We start from the raw sequence: 26,716 nt of genomic DNA on the forward strand, positions 1-26,716 counted from the left end.
TCCATGTCTGCTGTGAACTTCTCACCTCAGCATCACATTCTGCCACTGACATGATGAAACACTGAAAAGGCAAGACGGTCTCTTATTCGTTAAAAACCAAAGATTTTTAAGCAAACTTGTTTTAAAAAGAGGTTTTTAAATTTTTAATGACCATCAACTTCTTCATTTGCAAAGCAATGTAAAGTAAAATAAAAGGAAAAGACAAATTCTATCGAGAGAGATGAGGGGACTGATATGTGTACTTACAGGATGTGAAGCCCAATCTGTGGCATTCCACCTGGGCAGGCACCTTGTAACAGCCAGGAGGGGACCAGTGGGGACAGTGGTTCCTCAACAGCTTTTTGAATTTTGCTTTCTTTGTGCCTGGTTGAGGACCTTGAGAGCAAGGGACCAGACTTCCCAAACTTAGTTGGCCACAGAATCTTCTTTTTTTTTCCTGCAAAGCGTCTTGCTTCACCTCACACTTCAGGCAGTCCTGCACCACTGCCCCCTTCAGTTGCTGAAATTTCTCTAATAAAGCCGGACAGACACCATTGACATTTCCTGCTTCTTCTTCACCAGGTGAACCTGTGTTTTGATCAGTTTGTCTACAAGCTGGCGGACCAGATCTTTGCTTACTACAAAGCAATGGCTGGCAGGTATGAGAGCCCCAGGGATATGTGCAGCAAAGCTTCCTAAGATTGCCACCTGGAAGGCAAGGTTCTCTGTTGCAAAACCTCCCTTCTCCTTTAGGACCTAAGGAAATCTGAGTGATTCTGTGGGCCTGGATTTGGTGCTAGAATGTAGGAGAAAGGAAAAGGCAGATGTGGTGCTAGATCTCATGGAGCTTACAGTCTAGTGAGGAAAACAGACATTACTAAAAACGACTGAATGCACAGTGGCAAGGGAGGTTCCTACGAAGGACAAGCTAATGGGAATATATGACAGTTAAACCTGAACTAGTCTTTGCGTTGGGTAACTGGAAGGGCTATCCTGAGAAAGTAACATTTGAGTTCACATCTGAAGTTGATAGGACTTGATTAAGTAAAACTGGGTGAAGAGTAGGGCTAGAAATTGCAGGCAAAACAAACTACTTGTGCAGAGTCCCTGTGGCAGAAGCAGAAGATGAAGAGCATGCCTACTTCTACTTCGTAGGGCTGTTGAGAGGATTAATGTGAATTAGTACACGTAAATGTCTCATTCACGGATCACAGAGTGGGCAGGCTGCATGGTAAAGCTGGGCAGGTAGGCAGGGCCCAGGTCTTGCAGCCTTGTAGGCATTTGTCCTAGGAGAAGTGGAACACCACGGGATAGTTTCCAAAGTATGACAGTGACCCAGTTTGATTTTTATTTTTAGAAGTTTGATCTTTTAAAAACATTAAACTGTAGAGAATGGATTGGAGGTGAGCAAGAATGGGAGTATGAAGGCCAGACAGAAGGCCAAGGAAGAGGAGAGGTCTGGGCATGTCAAGTTTTACAGGCTCATTTGTATTGTCAGTATGGGTTGATTTAGACCCCTGAGAATTCCTGGGTTTGAGGAACCCATAATAGTACTGGTCAAAAAAACCCTGCCTACATAGATAGATAGATAGAGATAGAGATATTTCCCTTTTTATTGGAAATCCAAATGTACCAACCAGTAATTTCAAGGATTGTTACTTTTTCTCCCTACAATAAAAATTTGCTTTGTTTTGCTTTCAACAACTTGAGTTGTTCTGATGTATTTCAGACAGGAGGTGGTATACAGACGCACAAGTGTCTGTTAACACAGAATGTGCATTAAATGAAGTGAATGGCTCTTAAGGATGTAAACTATAGAAAGCATATGCATAGGGTTTCAGGGAAAGCGCAGAGAACACAGCCTTTCACAAAGGAGTCACTTCACAAGTGTCTGGATTGAATTGCATGGGGTTCTAACAGTGAGCTGGGCTCCCAGCTTCTCTAAGATACTTTTCAAGTATGCTGGTCCATTGTCTGTGTAAACAAACTCAGACTTGTCAAACCCTGGGTCCTCTATATATTTAATTTACAAAATCTCCTTATCTGAAGTAGGAATCTTAATCTATATCCCTCCTTATAAGATCTGTGGTTTGTCAAAGATACGGCAAGTTGGGGGAGATAGTGAGAAGTTGGGAGGATCAGAGAGCACAGGCGGAACAGAGTGGTCTAGATCATTGCTGTCCATCAGAAATATAATGCAATCACCAATGTTAGGTCACAGATGTAATTGTAAATGTTTTAGTAGCCATATTTTAAAAATTAATTTAATACTATATTTTACATAATCCATTATATCTAAAATATTATAATTTCAACATGTAACCAATAAAAAGTTATTAAGGAAATAGTTGTCCATGTTTTTTTCCTAAGTCTTCAACATCTAGTGTGTATTTTATACTAATAGCACATCTCAGCTTGGACTCGCCACGTTTCAGGTGCTCAGTAGGCTCACCTGGTGGGTGGCTAATGTATTGGACAGTGTAGATTTAGATGATGTCACTTTCCTGCTTAAAAACTTTCCGTGGCTTCAATTACATCTAGAAAACATCTAACCTCCTTACTGTGGCTTAGATCATCCCGCATGGTCTGGCCCCTAGACTAACTTTATAAATTCATTTTTGCACCATACTCTGCTGCCCATTATCTACACTGACCATTTGTCCTTTTTCTCAATGTACCAAGCTAATCATGCCTGAAAGATTCTTCCCCCAGATCTTTCCATTTTTAGCATTTAGGTCTCTGTCCAACAGAACCTCTTTAGAGAGGCTTTCCCTGACCTCCTAACACCAAATGATCCTGTTTTATTATTTTCAGAGCACTTATTACTCTGCAATCCCTGGCTCAGTGTAAAAGATCATAATAGAACATCTAATTCATGGGATTGTTGTGAGATTAAAAATGACTCTCTGCATGTACGTGTATGCCTGGTGAATAGTAAATACTATGCAGGTATTTACTATTATCTGAAATTATTTTATTCCTCTGCCTATTTATTTATTATCAGTCTCTCTTTACTAGAACATAAGCTCCATAAGGACAAGAACTTTGTATCCTTGGTACCTAGAATGTTTCCTGGGATATACTAAGCAGGGACTCAATTGCTTTTATGGTGAATGAATAAAAGCAAGAAAGCATCTCAACTTCTGTGTTGCGTGTCTTTAACGTGGAAATTCTATTTCACATATTGAGCTTTCTGGGCTGAAAAAAATTAGAAGAACTTTGCTCTAGATCAGAAAAAAATATTTAAAATATATTAGATAGCACTTCATGAGTAGATCCTGTGGTTTGAAATACACATGGCTGGGTGATTGATCACCATTCACCGTCATGTTTACTGGCCTTATTTCACTTTATCCCTTCCAGTGTCCTGTTGGATAAACGTTTTAGGGCTGAATGTAAGAATTATGGAGTCATCATTCCATACCCACCATCCAACCGCTACGAAACGCTGTTGAAGCAGAGACACGTCCAGGTATGGTGACAGAGGTGGAATGGGCAGGAGAGAGGAACTGTGACGTTAGCCTAGAGATTGGAAATCAGGACTGCTTACCATCTTCCCTGGGTATTGCCCCGCGTGGGCTGCTGACCATGGATATAACACCCCCTCAGAATCTTACAGTCAAGAGGCATTGGGCTTTCTTTGGTTCAAGTTCTAGGCTTCTCAGCCCAGCTGCCATTCACCTCTGATGAGTAGCGGCCACCTTTGTCCTCCCATCATAAGCTGCAGCCCACCTCCTTCAGTCGGGACTAATGTTCAGAAATGGGTAAATCTACCCCTGAACAGGGCCCATTATGTTTTGTTTTTATGGAGTTAGTCTCTGTTAACATTTGACCCCAGATGTAGAGGAAATTCTGCCAGGAGCTAGAAACATATCCCTGCTTAAAGATGTTCACGTGAGCCTGGCAGACAAAAATAAGAGATGCTCCAGCAGACCTTGCATCCTACTCCTAAGCTGCTGTCAGCCACACAGTGTTGAAATGGCCTTCATGCTGTGACCTCTGTGTGCTTATCCTGTGGTTCACGTGTTTGTGGAGAAGACTTGGGTGAAGGGAAGCAGGGCTGAGACTGAGAAGATGCCCTGGATAAAGAGGAGAGGATTTACCGTGGAAACCCTGGATATTCCCATTGCTCTGAGAAATCTAAGAGAAATGGAGAATCATAAGAGGAAAAAAACATTTTCGCCTCTGCCAACAGTAAGGGCTCAAAGAGAGTTTTTCCTTCAGCCTCTCAGAAGATTACAGCTGTCAGTTACCAGTGCAGCTAGAATTAGTCACAGGACATTAAACCTGAGGGCTCTGTGTGTGCTCTAAGGAGCCTTAGTCAGTTGGTGGAAAATCTCTCCCAAAAGGGAAGCAGAAAAAAATAAAATAGTTGAGAATAATCCTTGGGCACCTAGCAAAGTGCAGTGCACACAACAGATACTCAATAAATGTTTATTGCTATGTATGTACCATCTGCAGTAATGCCCACGTGTACCCCAGTGGAAATTATCCTAAGCTATATTTTCCAGCCTGTAGTCAGCCCTTCTCCTCATGCTTTTAAATTCATCCCCATAAAGGTACACGGTAGGCCCTCGCTGCGGGGACTGCTACTCCCTGGTGACTCTGAACTGGGGCACAGGACGGATACAGGAAGAACTTCAAGGGTAGATTCAGGATGTCAGCAATGCATGGGGTACCAGAGTGTGTCCTGAGCCTCTTCCTACAGTCTGAATGCATCGTATTTTTCCTCAACTTTTTAAAAAATATATCTTTATTGGAGTATAATTGCTTCACAATACTGTGTTAGTTCCTGTTGCACAACAAAGTGAATCAGCCATATGCTACACATGTCCCCATATCCCCTCCCTCCCATCCTCCCTATCCCACCCCTCTAGGTCATTGCAAAGCACCGAGCTGATCTCCCTGTGCTATGCTGCTGCTTCCCACTAGCTAACTGTATTACATTCAGTAGTGTATATATGTCAAAGCTACTCTCACTTTGCCCCAGCTTCACCCTCCCACCCCATGTCCTCAAGTCAATTTTCTGTGTCTATCTCTTTATTCCTGCCCTGCAACTAGGTTCATCAGTACCCTTTTTTTTTTTTTTTTTTAGATTCCATATAAATGTGTTAGCATACGGTATTTGTTTTTCTCTTTCTGACTTACTTCACTCTGTATGACAGACTCTAGGTCCATCCACCTCACTACAAATAACTGTTTCATTTCTTTTTATGGCTGAGTAATATTTCATTGTATATATATGCCACATCTTCTTTATCCATTCATCTGTCGATAGACATTTAGGTTGGTTCCATGTCCTGGCTATTGTAAATAGTGCTGCCATGAACATCGTGGTACATGTCTCTATTTAAATTATGGTTTTCTCAGGGTATATGCCCAGTAGTGGGATTGCTGGGTCATATGGCAGTTCTATTTTTAGTTTTTTAAGGAACCGCCATACTGTTTTCCATAGTGGTTGTATCAATTTACATTCCCACCAGCAGTGCAGGAGGGTTCCCTTTTCACCACACTCTTGCCAGCATTTATTGGTTCTAGATTTTTTAATAATGGCCATTCTGACCTGCGTGAAGTGATACCTCATTGTAGTTTTGATTTGCATTTCTCTAATGATTAGTGATGTTGAGCATCCTTTTATGTGTTTGTTGGCAATCTGTATATCTTCTTTGGAGAAATGTCTATTTAGGTCTTCTCTCCATTTTTGGATTGGGTTGTTTGTTTTTTTGTTATTGAGCTGCATGAGCTGCTTGTAAATTTTGGAGATTAATCCTTTTTCAGTTGCTTCATTTGCAAATATTTTCTCCCATTCTGAGGGTTGTCTTTTTGTCTTGTTTATGGTTTCCTTTGCTGTGCAAAAGCTTTTTAAGTTTCATTAGGTCCCATTTGTTTATTTTTGTTTTTATTTCCATTTCTCTAGTAGGTGGGTCAAAAAGAATCTTGCTGTGATGTATGTCATCTAGTGTTCTGCCTATGTTTTCCTCTGAGAGTTTTATAGTGTCTGGCCTTACACCAAGGCCTTTAATCCATTTGAGTTTATTTTTGTGTATGGTGTTAGGGTGTGTTCTAATTTCATTCTTTTACATGTAGCTGTCCAGTTTTCCCAGCACCACTTATTGAAGAGGCTGTCTTTTCTCCATTGTATATTCTTGCCTTCTGTATCAAAGATAAGGTGACCATATGTGCATGGGTTTATCTCTGGGCTTTCTATCCTGTTCCATTGATGTATACTTCTGTTTTTGTGCCAGTCCCATACTGTCTTGATTACTGTAGCTTTGTAGCATAGTCCGAAGTCAGGGAGCCTGATTCCTCCAGCTCTGTTTTTCTTTCTCAAGATTGCTTTGGCTATTCAGGGTCTGTTGTGTTTCCATACAAACTGAAATTTTCTGTTCTAGTTCTGTAAAAAATGCCATTGGTAGTTTGATAGGGATTGCATTGAATCTGTAGATTGCTTTGGGTATACAGTGATTTTCACAATGTTGATGCTTCCAATCAAAGAACATGGTATATCTTTCCATCTGTTTGTAGCATCTTTCATTTCTTTCATCAGTGTCTTATAGTTTTCTGCATACAGGTTTTTTGTCTCCTTAGGTAGGTTTATTCCTAGGTATTTTGTTCTTTTGGTTGCAATGGTAAATGGGAGTGTTTCCTTATTTCTCTTTCTGATTTTTCATCATCAGTGTATAGGAATGCAGGAGATTTCTGAGCATTAATTTTGTATCCTTCAACTTTACCAAATTCATTGATTAGCTCTAGTAGTTTTCTGGTAGCATCTTTGGGATTCTCTAAGTGTGGTATCATGTCATCTGCAAACAATGACCGGTTTACTTCTTCTTTTCCAATATGGATTCCTTTTATTTCTTTTTCTTCTCTGATTGCTAAAACTTCCAAAACTATGTTGAATAATAGTGTTGAAAGTGGGCAACCTTGTCTTATTCCTGATCTTAGTGGAAATGGTTTCAGTTTTTCACCATTGAGAACGATGTTGGCTGTGGGTTTGTCATATATGGCCTTTACTGTGTTGAGGTAAGTTCCCTCTATGGCTACTTTCTGGAGGGTTTTTTTTTTATCATAAATGGGTATTGAATTTTGTTGAAAGCTTTTTCTGCATCTATTGAGATGATCATATGGTTTTTATCCTTCAATTTGTTAATATGGTTTATCACATTGATTGATTTGCGTATATTGAAGAATCCTTGCATTCCTGGGATAAACCCCACTTGATCATGGTGTATGATCCTTTTAATGTGCTTTGGATTTTGTTTGCTAGTATTTTGTCGAGGATCTTTGCATCTATGTTCATCAGTGATATTGGTCTGTAGTTTTCTTTTTTTGTGACATCTTTGTCTGGTTTTGGTATCAGGGTGATGGTGGCCTCGTAGAATAAGTTTGGGAGTGTTCCTCCCTCTGCTATATTTTGGAAGAGTTTGAGAAGGATAGGTGTGAGCTCTTCTCTGAATGTTTGATAGAATTCACCTGTGAATCCATCTGGTCCTGGGCTTTTGTTTGTTGGAAGATTTTTAATCACAGTTTCAATTTCAGTGCTTGTGATTGGTCTGTTTATATTTTCTGTTTCCTCCTGATTCAGTCTCAGGAGGTTGTGCTTTTTCTAAGAATTTGTCCATTTCTTCCAGGTTGTCCATTTTATTGGCATATAGTTGCTTGTGGTAATCCCTCAGGATCCTTTGTATTTCTGCAGTGTCATTTGTTACTTCTCCTTTTTCATTTCTGATTCTACTGATTTGAATCTTCTCCCTTTTTTCTTGATGAGTCTGGCTAGTGGTTTATCAATTTTGTTTATCTTCTCAAAGAACCAGCTTTTAGTTTTACTGATCTTTGCTATTGTTTCCTTCATTTCTTTTTCATTTATTTCTGATCTGAGCTTTCTGATTTCTTTCCTTCTGCTAACTGGGGGTTTTTTGTTCTTCTTTCTCTAATTGCTTTAGGTGTAAGGTTTGGTTGTTTATTTGAGATGTTTCCTGTTTCTTGAGGTAGGATTGTATTGCTATAAACTTCCCTCTTAGAACTGCTTTTGCTGCATCCTATAGGTTTTGGGTCGTCGTGTTTAGATTGTCATTTCTTTCTAGGTATTTTTTGATTTCCTCTTTGATTTCTTCAGTGATCTCTTGGTTATTTAGTAGTCTATTGTTTAGCCTCCATGTGTTTGTATTTTTCACAGATTTTTTCCTGTAATTGATATTTAGTCTCATGGCATTGTGGTCGGAAGAGATACTTGATATGATTTCAATTTTCTTAAATTTACCAAGGCTTGATTTGTGACCCAAGATATGTTCTATCCTGGAGAATGTTCCATGAGCGCTTGAGAAGAAAGTGTATTCTGTTGTTTTGGATGGAATGTCCTATAAATATCAATTAAGTCCATCTTGTTTAATGTATCATTTAAAGCTTGTGTTTCCTTATTTATTTTCATTTTGGACGATCTGTCCATTGGTGAAAGTGGGGTGTTAAAGTCCCCTACTATGATTGTGTTACTGTTGATTTCTCCTTTTATGGCTGTTAGCATTTGCCTTATATATTGAGGTGCTCCTATGTTGGGTGCATAAATATTTACAATTGTTATACCTTCTTCTTGGATTGATCCCTTGATCATTATGTAGTGTCCTTCTTTGTCTCTTGTAATAGTCTTTATTTTAAAGTCTATTTTGTCTGATATGATAATTGCTACTCCAGCTTTCTTTTGATTTCCATTTGCATGGAGTATCTGTTTCCATCACCTCACTTTTAGTCTGTATGTGTCCCTAGGTCTGAAGTGGGTCTCTTGTAGACAGCATATATATGGATCTTGTTTCTGTATCCATTCAGCCAGTCTACATCTTTTGGTTGGAGCATTTAATCCATTTACATTTAAGGATATTATCGATATGTATGCTCCTATTACCATTTTCTTAATTGTTTTGGGTTTTTTATTGTAGGTGTTTTCCTTCTCTTGTGTTTTCTGCCTAAAGAAGTTCCTTTAGCGTTTGTTGTAAAGCTGGTTTGGTGGCCCAGCACCACTTATTGAAGAGGCTGTCTTTTCTCCATTGTATGTTCTTGCCTCCTTTGTTGTAAATTAGGTGCCCCTATGTGTGTGGGTTTATCTCTGGGTATTCTGTCTTGTAGCATTGATCTATATTTCTGTTTTTGTGCCAGTATCATACTGTCTTGATTACTGTAGCTTTGTGGTACAGTTTGAAGTCAGGGAGCCTGATTCCTCCAACTCCATTTTTCTTTCTCAAGATTTCTTTGCCTATTCGGGGTCTTTTGTGTTTCCATATCAATTGTAAAATTTTTTGTTCTAATTCTGTGAAGAATGCCCTTGGTAGTTTGATAGGGATTGCATTGAATCTGTAGATTGCTTTGGGTAGTCTGATCATTTTCACCATATTGATTCTTCCAATCCAAGAACATGGTAGATTTCTCCATCTGTTTATGTCATCTTTGATTTGTTTCATCACTGTTTTATAGTTTTCTGAGTACATTTCTTTCGCCTCCTGAGGCAGGTTTATTCCTAGGTATTTTACTCTTTTTGTTGCAGTGATAAATGGGAGTGTTTCCTTAATTTCTCTTTCTGATTTTTCATTGTTGGTCTATAGGAATGCCAGAGATTTCTGTGCATTCATTTTATATCCTGCAACCTTACCAAATTCATTGATTAGCACTAGTAGTTTTCTGGTGGCATCTTTATGATTTTCTGTGTATAGTATCATGTCATCGGCAAACAGTGACAGTTTTACTTCTTCTTTTCCAATTTGGATTCCTTTTATTTCTTTTTCTCCTCTGACTGCTGTGGCTAAAACTTCCAAAACTATATTGAATAAGAGTGGTGAGAGTGGACATCCTAGTCTTGTTCCTGATCTTAGTGGAAATGCTTTCAGTGTTTCACCATTGAGTATGATGCTTGCTGTGGGTTTGTCATATATGGCCTTTATTATGTTGATGTACGTTCCCTCTATGCCCATTTTCTGGAGAGTAAGTTGGAGGTACATGACACTTTACCGCTGATACCTCAGCATGTATCTCCTAAGAACAAGGACATTCTTTCATCATCCAAATAGAATTATCATACTCAGGAAATTTAATAATACTACTTTCTTCATAGAGCCCCTATTTGTCCTGGTCATGTTCTTCATGATTTTAGTACAGTTTCCTATCAGTGCATTGCATTTAGTTGTCCTGTGCTTGTGCAAACAAACTTTAAGTAACCTTGTATCTCTCCCTCTGTCTCTCTCTCTCCCGTGCAGCTGTTGGGTAGATCAATTGACTTGAACAGACTCATTACCCAGCGCATCTCTGCCGCCATGTATAAATCCTTGGACCAGGCCATCAGCCGCTTTGAGAGTGAGGACCTGACCTCCATCGTGGTAAGAGATGGGGGCCCTTGTGAGTTCTGCTCTGGGACTCCTCAGACTAGAAGCCTCGTTGGGGGTTGTTGTTAGCCTCGTTCTGAGCTAGTTTCAGAGAAGCAATGGGTCTCTTTCTCATCTGAATGAGACAGGGGAAAAAAAAAGATTTAAAAAGAGTAAGAATAATCTTACCTTCCTGGTTGCCTAGAGAATGGGAGTGGAGGGGGGATCTTGAAATCTCTAGAAATGGCCAGCCCTGGGGCATAGCTTCTTGTCCTTTAGGATTCTACAGCTCCAGAAAGTAGCTGGGTGGTCCTAACAAACTAGGGAAGGTTACACAGCAGCGTCAGCTTCGTGGGTGAGCAGTAGTATAGAGCCCACAGAGGCTCTTGACTGGTTTAATGCTTTGGTGTCACCATCTTGGAATTCTTAATCATCTTCTAACAAGGGTCCCCACGTTTTCATTTTGTGCTGGGACGTGCAAATTATATAGTTGTTCCTGATGCACAAGCATGGGACAGGCCTGCTACCTTCTTTTATTAATCAGCAATTTGACCTACTCTCTGCTAAGTCTTTCCAAGAATTAGAATAACTTGATTGATCAGTCTTTTGGTGAATCAAAGGAAGCTTTTAATGCTTCAAAAGCAGATGAGTAGAAGGAATGAGAGAAGTAGAAAATCACCATTAGAACACCTCAGTAGTAATGGTTGCGGGCAAGATCCAATAACAGATGCTAAAATTAGCGGGCAGAACTTTGCGAAGAGTATTTTATGATTCTTCTTATTATGAGGTTTCTAGAATAGTGAGATTTATAGAGACAGAAAGTACAGTGGTGTTTGCCAAGGAATAGGGAGTTAGTGCTTAATGGGTACAGAGGTTCAGTTGGGGAGATTAAGAAGTTCTGGAGGTGGATAGTGGTGATGGTGGAACAACAATATGAATGTATCCAATGCCACAGGTACATTTAAAAAGGGTTAAAATGGTAAATTTTATGTTATCTGTATTTCACCAAAGTTTTAAAATTACTCAAAAATTTTAAAAATACTTAGAGAAGAAAAAGCATTCTTACATAGTCTCGAATTATCTCCTTCAAGATATTTATTAATTGCAAAAGGAAGAATACTAATTTTACAATGGGGAAATCTAGCAGACACCATCTTTTTTTTTTTTTTGCAGAATACTTGTTATATTTATGTTTTCTCTTTTTCTTTAACATCTTTATTGGAGTATAATTGCTTTACAATGTTGTGTTAGTTTCTGCTATATAGCAAAGTGAATCAGCTATATGTATACATATATCCCCATATCCCCTCCCTCTTGCGTCTCCCTCCCACCCTCCCTATCCCACCCCTCTAGGTGGTCACAAGGCACCGAGCTGATCTCCCTGCGCTATGCGGCTGCTTCCCACTAGCTATCTATTTTACATTTGGTAGTGTATATACGTCCATGCCACTCTCTCACTTCGTCCCAGCTTACCCTTCCCCCTCCCCGTGTGCTTAAGTCCACTCTCTACGTCTGTATCTTTATTCCTGTTCTGCCCCTAGGTTCTTCAGAACCTTTTTTTTTTTTTAGATTCCATATATATGTGTTAGCATATGGTATTTGTTTTTCTTTTTCTGACTTACTTCACTCTGTATGACAGACTCTAGGTCCATCCACCTCACTACAGATAACTCAATTTCGTTTCTTTTTATGGCTGAGTAATATTCCATTGTATATATGTGCCACCTCTTCTTTATCCATTCATAGCAGACACCATCTTAACCAAGCATGAAAGGTTAATATCACCAGAAATAAGGTATATTCATGTATCCCCTGATATGTATGCATAATGCATAATCTCAATCTAATCATGAGAATATATCAGATGAACCCAAATCAAATGGCATTCAAAAATTAACAATGCGGGCTTCCCTGATGGCACAGTGGTTGAGAGTCCGCCTGCCAATGCAGGGGACACGGGTTCGTGTCCCCGTCCGGGAAGATCCCACATGCCGCCGAGCGGCTAGGCCCGTGAGCCATGGCTGCTGAGCCTGCGCGTCCAGAGCCTGTGCTCCGCAACGGGAGAGGCCACAACAGTGACAGGCCCGCATACCGCAAAAAAAAAAAAAAAAAAAATGAACAATGCTTTTTAAAAGCATCCATATCATAAAAGACAAAGAGATACTGAAATCTGTTAGAGATTGGAAAAGACTAAGGAGACATGACAACTCAGTGCAATGTGGGATTCTGGATTGAACCCTAAAATGGAAAAAAAAATGGTGAATTTGAATAAGGTCTGTCATTTAGTTCATAGAATTGTACCAGTGTTAGTTTCTGACTTTAGGTAACTTATGTAAGAGGTTGACATTGGAGAAACTGGGTCAGGAATATGCAGGAAGTCTGCAGTTTTCACAGCTTTAAGTCAAAAATTAATTCAAAATAAAAAGGGTTTTGTTTTGTTTTTTAATGGACAAAGTGGTTTTTTAAAAAGGGACTGAGACTTCCCTGATGGTGCAGTGGTTAAGAATCCCCCTGTCAATGCAGGGGACATGGGTTCGATCCCTGTTCCAGGAAGATCCCACATGCCACAGAGCAACTAAGCCTGTGCGCTGCAACTACTGAAGCCCACATGCCTAGTAACAAGAGAAGCCACCGCAACAAGAGAAGCCACCGCGATGAGAAGCCTGCGCACCACAGCAAAATGTAGCCCCCCAACTCACCCCAACTAGAAAAGGCTCACGTGCAGCAACAAAGACCCAATGCAGCTAAAAAATAAGTTAAAAAAATTAAATAAAAAAAGAAAGAAAGAAAGAAAAAGGGACTAAGAACTAGGACTCTAGCATCGGAAAGACCTTGGGGTTCCAGTCCTGGCCCCACCACTTAACTAGCTGGGTGATCTTGGGTGAGTTGCTTATCTTATACTGCAAGCCTGTAGTGCAATGGAGGAAATATTAGAATCCACCTCATAGACTTGTCAAAAGGGTGAAATGAGATACTGCCTGGAAAGAGCTTTGCATAGTTTCTTGTACTTAATGAAAATAGCTTATGAAAAAAGAGAGGAACATAGAAATTTTGAGCTACAAATGAGGTGCTCTCAGGGTAGATTCTCAGAAGCATTTCCAAGAGAACTTGACCCAACTGCCCACCAAAGTACTGGGTCACTGACTTTGAGAGACTATGATATAGCACAAGTTCTTCTGGGAGATCTACTTTAAGAAATATTTTTCTTTGCCAAATGTTAGCAGTGATTATCTTCAAGAGGTGGGATTTTTGTTTTTATCTTCTTTGTTTATCTGTATCTTCTAGTTTTCCAGTAATGAATGAGCGTATCTTACGGAGAAACTGGTTTTGGGTTGTGTGTGGGTATCTATGGCCTATTCCCAGCCCTTGAAAGGCACTGAATGTTCTTTTAGCTGGGAACAAAATCAAAACAAACAGTGAAAGCCTGTGTTTGTCAGGTGAGGGCAACATCCCCCAGGAGAGTAGCCACTTCCCATGAAGCCCATGAAGAGGAGAGCCCAAGGGTGCTCTCTCCTGTGGGGTCAGGAGGCCCCCACTGCCTTGGCTGAGAAGACTTCTGCCTCTTCTGAGAAACAAAGCAAGGGATATGCTCCCCTCAGCCCTTCCCTCCACCTTAGAAGCTCCATCTTGAGATAGGGGAGGGGGTGGCTTGATGCCCAGTTGGGAGGGTTGCAGAGATTTCATCGGTCGGTGGCCCTAATCATACGCAGCTGAGCAAGTAGATTCTCAGAGGGATCTGATGCCAAAGTTGAGAGCTGGCAGCCTGCAGGCTGTGTTTTGTTTAGGCTGTGAAGCATATTTGAAATTTGGAGCCAACACTTAACACTTGGAAGAATTCAAATAAAACTGCAGAAGCTCTGGCAACCTCAGACCAGCCTTCCCAGATAGCAGCAATTGCCTAGAAATGACTAGACTTCCCCATCGGCTGGGCTGGGCTCTCCTGGGTTTGCCGCAGGCCCTGTGGCACGATTCATTCATGGGATGACCTACCAGGCCTTGCTGTGCCTGAGTTTGAGACCCCTATTCTCCTGGCCCGCCTGGACCGCAGAGCTGGTTTAACGGCCAAGTGCGGCTGACACTCAAGTTTTCTGGTTCCCGTGGAAAAGCCCTTTCCACTACTTCACAGAAGTTGCCCGTTTGGGTGTTTTGTTTCCCCAGTGCTGCTTCTCTGTGTTGCCCCCCCAGTAAACCGGCTTTAGTATAGAGAGCTGACATCCTCTCAGAAGGCACCTGGACCACCCCTGTGGCCTTCTAAACCTCTGTGCCTTGATGCACTGAGCCCTGCATCCCTCAGGCAAGTGCCCTCTTCTGATTGAAAGGCTGGAAGTACAGGGCTGAAGCAAAACACAGTTTGCATTACATAACAAAAACTCGTGGGGCGTGGCGGAAGAAGTGGACCGACATTTCCAGCACCCGCATATCAGCGGAGGTGAGCACCCTCTCCTTCAGTCTCTGATGCACATCTGTGAGACCGTTAAAATCACAGAACCTTAGAACAGGAATTGTTCAATCCCGGTTCCTCATCTGTAGCTCTCTTCATGGTAACAGGGCACCTCCATGTGCTGAGGGACTCAGTGATCTTAGAAATAAAATCACGCACATTCATTGCTTTTATTTATTTACTTACTTACTTACTTTTACTTACTTACTTACCCACCCTAAGTGAAGAAGAACAAAAATGCCATCCAGCTAGCTAGGCCCCAAGAGATGGAAGCAGACAGCTGATTCTGTATTTCCACCCTTCGTTTACTTCAAGGTGCACAGTGACTGGAAACATATTCTTCCAGCTACCATTCCAGAATTGCAATCCAGATTTTGGCCTTCTTTCAAGAGATGGCAAGACCTGCCATCACTAAGCCCCATTCCGACGTAGCAACAAATAATCAGATGGCGTGAAGTAGCCGCTCCACCTTTATCTGTCAGCGGCTCTCCAGTTTGCCACGGACAGCCCAGCCCGGGGCTCCCTCCTGCCCCCTGCTTGTCTCACTTACCTGCAGCCAGTTAAGGTTGCAAGCTTTGATACAGTATTTTGCCCGATTTAGAGCCACAGAATCTGAGTTTCAGAGAGACGAAGCTCCAAGATTGGAAGCGTGGTCTGGGCCTACAACACTCTGGACCCCAACCAGAGTCAGAGGGGTCTTGTGGCTAATGAGAATAAAATAGAATCTCTGGTGTGAGGCCACCTCCTATGACTGTAGACAACTGGGCTCCAAGGCCCAGCTCTTACAGCTGGCCCTCTGACCATCCCACCTCCTGGCCACACTCCGGGGAACTGCCTTTGCCGACGTTCTTTTAGCTTTTACGTTGTAAAGCCATCTTTACTTTTCAAAGGGCTTTCTCAGTTGTTGCTTCTTTATTCCAGGAAGCTGTGTCACAGGGGCCAAACACACATGATTTGGAGTCAGAAGACCTGGGATCACATCCTAAGCCCTGTTCTGTATTCACTCTATGACCCTGAGCGAGTTATTTCACCCTCTGAGCCTCGGTTTTCCGCTCTATGAAACAGGGACAGTCATACCTATCTCAAAAGATGGCTTAACCACTACAGTATAGGAGTGTCCTAGAGCATCACAGAGATGCTTTCTGCCCAGGACTGTGCTTTGATTCTCTTCGATAGCAATACAGCAAGGAACTAAAGCCAGCCCAAAGTATTTTATCTGTTTTACTTCCTAGCAAGTGCAGTGACCTGCTCTGTCCAGATATTATCCACTCGGCTCCTGTTCTCTTCCTGAAGGTTGGATTCCAAACAACCAGGGCCCACAGCTCATGCATGTCCGTCGTCCATAGCTTGCAGCCAAACCTTTGCCAACATGTGTAACCAAACCCTGTGTGAGTGAGGGGCACAAGAGGAGTCCAGATGAGGGAACGTTCTGCCCCCAGCTGTTTTTTAAATGTCTATAGGATACAACTGTTAAGAATGTGAACTTTGGAGCCCAGCTTTCTGGATTTGAAGCCAAGTTACTGCACTTCTTAAAGCCTAGTTTCTATATGTATACAGTAAGAACAGCCATCATGCTGACCTTATAGGGGTTTTTGAGCGTGAAGTGAGTTAACACATATAAAGTGCTTAGAATACTGCTTGGCATGTATTAGACTGAACCATAAAAAAGTACTAACATTAAATGGTGTTTGACCTAAAAAACAGTAGTTTCACATGGTCCAACCTAATTGTAAGTACTTAGTAGGTGGTAGCTCTTTTGATTGCTTTCTGCAGGGTGGAGATAGCGCCTCTGGTGATGGATGGATGTTCACAACTTCCTTTTACTTTACTTGCAACTCAGAGGGACAAGGTTTTTCCTTACTAACCTAGAAACTGGAGAGCAAGTAGTCATGCTTTTCTACTGAGGGGGGTGCAGACAAGGGATTTGCACATGGTCTGTGGTCCCGTTCTGTGGGCAGGCATGCAGCCTCCCTGGGCATGGTCTGGTACTTCCTTCACTCAGAGGAAGGGAACGTCGCATACTACTGTAGCGGTCCTAGTCCCATGCTGGCCGTTATAAAGTTGTCTGAGGGGCCCTCACCTGCATGAAAGGCATCTGTCAGATAATGGTGTCTGCGTGCAAGGTGCGTGTGTGAGTCCTCAGCAGCCGCGGGCTCTCTCTCTGGGCAGGAGCTGGAGTGGCTGCTGGAGATCAATCGGCTCACACACCGGCTGCTGTGTAAGCACATGACCCTGGACAGCTTCGATGCCATGTTCCGGGAGGCCAATCACAACGTGTCTGCCCCCTATGGCCGCATCACCCTGCATGTCTTCTGGGAGCTGAACTTCGACTTCCTCCCCAACTACTGCTACAATGGGTCCACCAACCGGTAAGGGAGTCTCTGTGCAAAGCAGAGTGGGGGTGGCGGTAGCAGCAGCCAGCTGTCTCCTCCAGACGAGCCCTCTCAGTGTCATCAGGGCCTGGCTCATGGCCAGCATAGAATAAGTTTGTGCCAGAGTCACGGAAGGGTCTGGGAGGAAGCCACACACTTAGCAAGATAGACTTCCGGTTCTCTAAAGATTTGGGACTTCCAATCCTCTTGTGCAGAGATCTGCACACTCCAGCCCATGAGGCACCTCTAGTTGCCAGCTCTTTTTGTTCAGCCTGTGAGCTAAGAACGGTATTGATATTTTGAGATGGCTAGGGAAAAAATCCAAAGAATTATAACTTGGTGACAAGTAGAAATTATTTGAAATTCACAAAGTTTTATTGGAACTCTGCCATCCATGCTCACTCATTTACGGTTTATGAGCATGTTTATGGGTGCTTCTATGCTACAGCAGAGTTGAGTAGTTGTGACAGAGACCATCTGGCTGGCAAAGCGGAACATATTTGCTATCTGGGCCTTTATAAAAAGAGTTTGCAGCACTCTACTCTTGAGGAAACCAAACTGAGGGCGGAGGGTCCAAGCCCTGGAGAAGGCTGTTTTCAGGCCCACCCTGTTCTTGACTTTCTTGACCACTATCTGAGCAGCTGCAAGCCCAGAGTCGAGCCTGTGAACCTGGATTACAGTGTTCCCATCCATGAAAAGGAGACAGGAGTTAAACGGGAGTCTGTCAGAAGTACCTGTATAGGCCACGGCCTAAGAAACAGTGTGGTTGCACCTGATCAGGAAAGGCTCCTGCTATATCAAGTCCCGTGAAGAATAATATTAGGACTCAGTTAACTCCTGCCCCATCTCTTTTCTTCTACTAGTTTTGTCCGAACTGCCATTCCTTTCACCCAAGAACCGCAAAGAGATAAACCCGCCAACGTCCAGCCTTATTACCTCTATGGGTCCAAGGTGAGTGGTCTTGCCTGTGTCCTACTTCTAAGAGGACTAGTGAGCAAAAGCAGATAGAAGAGTGTTCCCCAAATCAGAAAAACAAGAAGCATGGAGATACAGAGGCAGCAGTGAAATCCAGGCAGAAACAACTGCAAGTATATTCATCTTTATTTGTTCACAACTAGCAGGGGTGAGGGTGAGCGCAGACCTGGTGGGGCTGCATTCTGGGCAGGAGCAGTCTGGGGAGGACTTTATGAGGCAAGCAGGGAAATAGGTGTGTGCGTCTCCTTGTCTCGGCGTCCCATCTCCTCCTGTTCTCGGTTGATTCATTGCGGTATCATCCTGCGATTCTGGGATTTCGTGCTCCGTGAAGATGAGGGATTTGCAGACAGGAAGCAGTTGGGAAGGTGGAGCTTTGAAGGAAATCCCAGACGGCCGGAGTTAGAGCTGAGAGGTCTCCTCCTGTCTCTTTGCTGCTTTGTTCACAGTGCCAGTCCTGACACTAACAAAGCTTCCCAGGTGGTGCCTGTTCTGGACTTTCAGTCCTTTGCCATTCGTTAAACAGACATTCCTTAAGCCCCCACTGCAGGCCAGATGCTGGGCAGGTTCTCCATGCTGGGGATTTAGCAGAGGTTGAAGCAGACGCATCTCCACCCTCTTCCAGCTCCATTTCCACACCCGGGGTGGGCACTGGGGAACACCCTTCACAAAGTCTTACCGTCACCATGACATACGTAGGAGATCGTTTCTTACCCTGCGGGTTTGTGTGGGAGAACGCCACAGAAAGGGTGCAATAGCTCAACAACAACGGCAAAAAAGCCAAGATTTTTTTGTGTGTGACAGATGAAAAATGGCCACCTTTGACCCCATTTTCACAAAGTAAACACAGATGGACTTAGAAGAAGAAGTGACTGGATAAATATAACATGGTTAGAAAAGGTGCTTCTCTAGGTCGGGAGCCCTGGATGGAAGTGTGAGAACCAAGATGAGTGCCCTTCACATGGGCCTGAATGTGGGGCTTAGAAAGTCTTAGGATGATGCTGAGAGAGTACAGGTGTCTTCTCCAGAGCAGCCAGTCTGGTCAAGGCAACTCTCTTAAATCAGGGAACCCTTACAGACAGCACTGTAGACAGTTCACAGTCATGGCATAAATTAACAGTCACTCACAAAGTAACTCCCTTTGCAATACTCTTTCAAATCTTGCTGATTATACCAAGGAGCAAACCTTATGTTGGTGCTAATATGTCTTTAATACCTTTCCAACGACTGCTAATCTCCCTTTTGATCAGAGATGAGAGAGCAGGCCCTGAGCTCAGAGTCCTTAGGCAATAGTATCCAAGTCAAATTTAGTATTGTTTTGTCTTCATTCTATTTATTATGTCTCTTCCCTTCTATTTATAGCAGGAGGGTGCTAGTTTTTCATCTGGGGAGTAGCATAAGGCTATGTTTTAAAATAAGTTTAAAAATGAGTCAATTTAAAGAAAAGGTATTGTTAATAATCGTAAAGATAGTCTGTGATTTAAAAAAAGGTGAAGATGGGGTACAAAGTGGTGTGCGATTGGCTGAAAGTTGGAAAACACTCTAGAGCAAGGCTTCTCACATCTTTCCAAAATAATCCCTCTCAACAGCAGAGGAGACTGGATGTTTGCCTCAGCTGACTGAAAGCATAACTAAAGAGCCCATCTTCGACTCAAAAATTTCCTGGAAGTTTTGTGTTTTATTTAAGTCATGCAGATTTCACTTTCTATACCATAATATATTCATGGTTGTTTTAATATTGAAATAATGCTTTTAATTCCTAACTGAGCCCCCCCTACCCTAAATGGACACTCCTGAGAAACACCGTGTTCCTCCCTTTGCACACCAGGGGGTTATATGTTTTCCAGCTAGAGAAGCTTTGTCAAAGGGCATTCATCCAACCACGTGGTCCATGTGTCAGAGCTCGGACATTTGAGGGGAGGCGAATGGGTAGTCTATAGATGCGTTTTTACCGGAGACCTGCTGCACGGAGGGCTTTAAGCTACCTGATGTGGGCCGCCTCCCCTCCACCTCTCACTCCCCAAAATGAGGCAGTGCGGCAGGATGAACACCGCCCTCCCTCTGCAGGGCACCCACGTCGGGGGCATCCCATTCCGCCGCTGCGGCTGCGGCTTCTGGTTCCGCGTCAGCTCCAGAGTTCTTGCATGGCACTTCCACCAGGGGGAGCCCCTGCAGGTCTTCCTCCCCCTGACCCAGACCCGGGGCCTCCTCTGGCCATCTCACCAGGCCATTGGCTTCCTCCATGAGGCCGGCTCTGTAAGACCATCGAGGCTCATGGCAACGGATACACCAGAACTGGAGGCAGATGAAGGCTAAGACTGCCGTGAAGCAGGCCAGCAGAATGGCCATCAGCACCCAAAGGGAGATCTGGGGGTCCACCAGGGAACTTCCAGCAGCCAGTGGACTCTTATCCAGGGTGTGGAACATGATGCAGTAGTGCCTGTAGGGGAAGAGGATCTTCTTGCAGATGATGCACAGGAAGTAGAGAGTGGAAGGGGTGAGGTGTTCCCGCACCACGGAGCTGATTGTTCGAGGCACCTTCTCCTCGTGGTGGAAGCTGTAGCGAAGATAGCCAGAGAAGATGCTGTTCCAGTTGGGCCTGTACATAATATGGTAATAGTCCTCCAGGCAGGGCTCCGAGGACGACCAGGAAATGATGGCTCCCGTGTAAGAAACGTTCCCAACCTCGATGTTCATCTCGATTCTGAAACCAGAATCAAAGTGAAGAGCGTCACCTCCTCATTTAAGTGTTTATGATAACCATAGCCACCATTCACTGAGCATTCGAGATGGGGACTAGTATTGACCCCGATTTACAGACAAAGAGATGGAGGCCAAGAGGGGACAGTAGCCAGCTAGGCATAGCCGAGAAATGGCAGAACCGCAGTTCAAATCAGGGCTGCCTCATGCCAGAGCTGGGGGCCGTCGGGCCCAAAAGAGATGCACGCACATGCCCCAGCCTCATCCGGCCGTGGCTCAGGTTCTTTAAATACAACACTGTTCCCAAACCTTAAAAAAAGAAGGGGAGAAAAGGCAATGAAAGGGAAAATCAGCGCAGCCTCAGAGTCCCCACGTTAGTCACCACGGGTCTGTGGCCTCCAGGTCAGGCAGTTGTTTCACCTAAAATTTCCCTCTGGAACTCCTGTTGCTGCCCCAAGTGCGGTGAGCTCATTCATCTAGAACATTCTGGCCACTGTGTTTTTAGCCTCCAAGTGCTGTTGCCCGTAGCCAGAGGAGATTTGCATCATCACTCGGCGGCAGCTGATTTCTCCCCAAAGCCTCTGCTCATGTTTTGTCCATTTGTTAGCTTTTTTCAAAGCCGGATTACCCAGAAAATCAGTTTCACAGGTCAAGGTGATCAGCTCCGAATACCAGCATAACTGCTACTGTTTGATACTGCTGGTTCTGTGACTGTTATTGATGGTAATAACCAGCGATAGCGAGTAGTTGCTATGTCACAGGTCACTAGAAGCTCAACATATAAGAATAAATATCCTTTATTCATCACACCCTCTGAACTAGATTCCCATTCTACAGATGAGCAATCTGAGAGGTGCAATCAGCTAACAAGTGCAAGACCCAAAGCCACGTAACCACTGGATTTACAAAGACAAGGCTGCCGGGTTTAGTCGTAGAACGTTATTGCAAAATGAGGCGCTGGTACTAAGACTGCGTTGCTGTTTTTCCTGACACGTGAAGTGAACCCTCTTCAGATTGCCAGCCCGATTGCTTTGCTAAAAGTGCACCATCCTCAAGCTTTTGAGTTTCTTTTTAATTCTATGTGTTTGAGAGAGATTGTTCTCCTCTACCAAATTTCCCCTGAGCTAAAATTCAGAGACAGCCATAGTCAACCTGTGTATGTTCACGGATAGATCTCAGTTCTCTCCAGCTCAGTTCTCTGCCCCTCCTCTCTCACACGAAATGCAGAAGGTTTCATTTCAGATTGCAATGACAGAGTAAAAAACAGTCGATCAGATTTTAACCTGAATTGGACATTAAGCCACACTGATTGCGATTATGAGCTGCTTTCTCTCCTCCCTGCTTCCCTCCAACCACCGGTGTTCATGCCCATGCTCCTAGAGGAAGTGAGCTGCAGGAAGATGCCCAGCAGTGAATGATTTTTCAGGCCTTGTTCTTCTTCTCTATGGATGACAATGAACTAAAATGCTCAGGAAGGGGAGTTCCTTTCCATTGGGCCGGAAATTTTCTCCCAGAAAAATGGGGGATGAAAGGGACAAGGCAGGTGTGCTCAGATCCCCCCAGCGAGGGTCTTTGCAGAGGACACTGAGTATCTGCGCTCCCTCCATGGGTCTCCTTCTCATACACAGCCCTATAAATAGGGACCACAATGAAAAGAGCTTACTTCATTACTTATGATACAGAGGCAATAGCCCTCATAAACCCTTCCACCAGGAGAGATCAGGAATGCTGATTCTTGTCATGAATCTCTTCTCCTGTTTGCCTCACATCTGTGCTGGCCGTCTTTGCAGACTGAGTTTTCTACAGCAGACATTTTGAAGAGCTTTCTGTCAAGCTGCAGCATTCACAGCTTTTACGACTAAATGTCTCCCATTATTTATTTTTCTTCCACTGCTTCTGTTTTTAAATCCCCCCCTATTTTTAGCTGTTCGTATTACCATTGCCTGGCCCTCCTCCAAGCAGTGTGAAAGGAAAAGCCATTTCCATTTCCAAGAAGAGCCATTTGTGTCCCTTACCTGGTGCTCACAGTGGATCCGGTTAGAACGCAGCCCTCAGAGGCAGAGTGGACCAAAGCTGAAGGATGGTGCCTTCTCCCTCCTCTGCTCTGGGCTCTACTTGATGTCTCTCTCACCACTGTGTGAGTAATTCCACTGTCGCCCCCAACGCCCACATTATTCATTTCTTCAGATCAGTATCATTCACCATAGCAACCAGCAGGCATCTGTACGCACGATGTTTCAGGGACCTGTCTGGAAAGGCTTTTGCCCAGTGAGAGGAGCTCTCATTCCTTTGGCCAAAAAAGAAAAGACAAACAATCCCCTGCACACTGATCCTCAGAGTGGTACTAATTCTTCAAAGTCTCCTAAATTGTGTCTCTAATAAGCTAGTTATCATTTTTTTCCCCATCTAGACCTTCTTTGGACAATGGTTGCAAATGCAAAGCTGCCGTTCTTCCTTTCCCACAAGTAAAACAGTAATTACATCCTCATCCCCTCCCACCCCACCTCCTTACCCACCTCTACACCCTCTTCTTTCTTTATTCTTGCCTCCTGTGGCATTACCTAGTTGTATGCCACTGGTCAAGACACTTTTATTCTCTGGGCCTCAGTTCCATCATCTGTAAAGCTGATCGCTTGGGCTAGATCAGGATGTCAGGTAGAAAACATGAGTGCTACCCCCCTGCCCAGGCCTGAACCCATGTGAGGCTTGCTGAACCGCCAGGACACTCGTACTGAGTTGGTTTGAGCATTCCCCACCCTTACCCCTCACCAAATTCAGGTCCACCCAGAACCTCAGAATGTGACCTTAGTTGGAAGTAGGGACTATGTGAATTTAATTAGTTAAGGATCTGGAAATGTTATCATCCTGGATTTAGGGGGAGCCCCCTAAATCCAATGACTGGTGTCTTTATAAGAGAAAGGAGAGGGAGATTTATACACAGAGAGATGCAAAGGGTAGAAGCCGTGTGAAGACAGAAGCAGAGATTGGAGTGATGCTGCTATAAGCCAAGGACTGCCAGGGACCTGCAGGAGCTGGAAGATGCAAGGAAGGATTCTCTCCTAGAGCCTTTGGAGGGAGCGTGGCCCTGCCAGCACCTTGATTTCAGGCCTCCAGAACTGTGAGATTCGAATGTTTGAAGCCACCATGTTTGTGGTAATTTGTTACAGCAGCTCTAGCTCCGATGAATTTAGACCTGAATCATATAACACAAATTAGGCATTTTTAAAAGTCATCTTTTTTCTACTTGGTTCTTGGCCAAAGTATCCAAGTGGACCCATGAAGGTCTCCTTTTGATTCACATCAGTGACAATCAAAAAGTTATAAAGAGTTGCCCAGTGAGTCACAGACCCTCCCCAGGCCAAGGGTCTCTGTGAGGCGTGGGGTCTCGGAATGCCCGGTGTCCCTCAATTAGACACTTGCTCTGTGCTTCCCTCCCGTGGCATTCAGTTTTCCCAGGCGTCTGTCTAGAATCTGCTGTAATGCATGCTAATGGCGACTCCCTGCAGAGCATGAAAGCATCCTCTCCACAGAAAGGCCAATGCAGTAGTTTGCAGATGCCTTTTGAAAAGGTTATTTTGAGGGGAATAATAATACCAGCGTTAGGGGGCCTGTGGAGTGACGAGATGGAGCTCAAGCCTTTGCCACTGAAAACAAGAATTTATTTTTAATGCTCCTGGATGCCATTTTTCACCCTGAGCTTTTTATTTGAGAAGTTGAGATACTTGGAGGATGTAAGGCCTAGAAGTCCTCTTGGTTGGCAGATCCTGAGAGAAGGGATGGCTTTCCTCAGGCCAGGTGACTGATTAGTGGCAGAGCCAGGAGTGGAACCCGGGTCCCTGCCTCCAAGTCCAGGGCTTATCCTGCTCCTTTGGGCCATCACCATTCCCCAGCAGCACCCAGAGAAGCCAGTGAGCCCTTGTGGATGAGACGGATCATCTGGGACACTTGGCTCAGGAGATCTCACCCCAGCCAGGCTCACTGTCTTCACCTTCAGGCAGGACTCTTCTGCAGTCACCTGAGTGGCAGCCTCTTCAGCTGTCGGGCCTGGTGGTCTCTGGTTGGTTTACACCAGTAGTAAATCACTGCCAGAGGAAACCAGCCAAGAGTGGGATCCCTGCTCCCTCCCTGAAGGTGGCAGTGAAGGGACAGTGAGAGAGCATACCTTGGTCCCAAAGCTGATTGGCACGCAGGGGCTGAAGTCCCCAGGCTAGGTTCAAATCCTGACTCTGTGGCCTTGGACAAATTTTCTGACTTTCCTAGGCCTTGGTTAACTCTTCTGTAAAAGGCAAATATCAATACTACCCACCTGATAATGTTGTAGCGGTGAGACGAACCCATCTCTGTAGTGCTGAGCTTAGGAATAGTAGCCATTATCATTAAGAAGAAAATGTCCGTGGGTCAGAGCCATTTCCTGAGTTGGTCATACCTTCATCCAGAGGCTGTAATGGACAGGGTTTGCACTCTGCATGATGCTTCCTTCCTTTTTTCTCCCCTTAAAACAGCTTTTTTTTTTTTTTAATGTACATGCTCGTTGTACATAAAGAGTATCAGAAAGTTCAAAGACAGCAGTCAAAATCCTATGACTCAGAAATAACCACTGAGAACATTTCAGTGCATGAGAAAATGTGTTTTCTCATTTTACCCATGGGGAACTCTTTGAGGTAGGCCGTCTTATCACCATTGTACAAAGGGAGAAACTGAGGCTCAGAGGGATTAAGTAACTTGACCAGTATCACAAAGCTAGGCTATGGCAGAGCAGGGCCCTACGCTGAGGTCTGTCGGTCCAGACCCCAAGCTCCTAGCCAGCCTCCTTGATGCATTGCCGTTCTGCTGGGTCGACCTTCCGTCATAGGTGGTCAGCAGTGGCTCTTTGCCTTGTGGTTGACTTGTCAGAGAGCTAGAGGCAGGACTTCGCAATTTGGTGGATTCCAGGGTGATAGGAACAGGCAAGGAATTAAAAGACCTCAAAGGAAACACCCAGCCACCCGAAGGTAGCCAGCAGAAGCAGGGAAAACATCAACTACCTTTGGAGAAATTCAGTCAGCAAGTGTTTCCTCTTCTGGAGTTTGGAGTCCAAGTACCCTTGCCTAAGAGCTCTGTCGCTTAGGGTTAGGGGTAGTATTAAATGTAAAAAGCCTTTAGCAACTGGTTTAGTAACTGAAATTAGTATATGAGTGGAAACTTTAAAAATATCTCTAAGTAATTAACTTGTAGAAAGTCTATCATAAAACAGCCTTGCAAGTGATATAGATTGTGGCACAAATCATTCCTTGAATTATACCAATAACTTCCCAATAATGTTTGGGTCTTTAGAGATGTGGGTTTGGTCTTTTGTTTAGTGTCATCATCGGTATCTAAACATTGCCCTAGTGTGAGCCTTGATTCGACCTCAGGGGAATTCATCATACACACCAGGACTTCCCTGGTGTCCAGTGGTTAAGACTCTGTGCTTCCAATGCAAGGGGCACGGGTTCAATCCCTGGTCAGGGAACTAAGATCCCACACGTCTCACGGCGCAGCCAGAAAACAAACAAAGCAACACACACACACACACACACACGCACACACGCACACGCACACACACGCACACACACGCACACACACACACTGTTTCGCCTTTAAAAAAATGTGCATCTGTGTCACACATTAATAATATGCTCCAATTCCTGAATCAGGATGGTTTCTTCAGATCTCATAAAGGTATCTATCTTGTGCAGGATCGATTTATCCAAGCTTGATTTTAAGTGAGACATCCTAAACAGCGTATGTAATTAGTTTCTAAAGGCAGACATTGATTGTAGCCTGAGTCAGCTAGCAGGATTGGTTCAGTATAAGAGATTTGTAGCAAGTTTCCAATGTCTCAAGTCATGTCACATTCCTGTTTTTCTTTGCCAAACCTCAGAAAATGC

At 43.8% G+C, this 26,716-nt stretch overlaps 2 protein-coding genes across 2 annotated transcripts in view; one reads left to right on the forward strand and one right to left on the reverse strand.

Moving 5' to 3' along the window:
* Positions 1-26,716, forward strand: part of CYFIP2 (cytoplasmic FMR1 interacting protein 2) — a 133,536-nt gene that overhangs the window by 60,739 nt on the left and 46,081 nt on the right. Inside the window, exons 19-23 of the mRNA XM_081230941.1 lie at positions 562-638; positions 3,343-3,451; positions 10,218-10,337; positions 16,933-17,132; positions 17,999-18,086. Of these exons, the coding sequence (XP_081087067.1) occupies positions 562-638; positions 3,343-3,451; positions 10,218-10,337; positions 16,933-17,132; positions 17,999-18,086 (594 nt within the window). The remainder of the gene's footprint in view (positions 1-561; positions 639-3,342; positions 3,452-10,217; positions 10,338-16,932; positions 17,133-17,998; positions 18,087-26,716) is intronic.
* Positions 20,121-20,847, reverse strand: FNDC9 (fibronectin type III domain containing 9; the record flags this gene model as incomplete). The annotated part of the gene is made up of 1 exon (XM_081232351.1): positions 20,121-20,847. Exon 1 carries the CDS (start codon positions 20,802-20,804, stop codon positions 20,121-20,123), a length of 684 nt encoding a protein of 227 aa, XP_081088477.1. The 5' UTR covers positions 20,805-20,847.

The sequence above is a fragment of the Mesoplodon bidens genome (assembly GCF_964165515.1).
Source record: "Mesoplodon bidens genome assembly, chromosome: 4".
NCBI lineage: Eukaryota > Metazoa > Chordata > Mammalia > Artiodactyla > Ziphiidae > Mesoplodon > Mesoplodon bidens.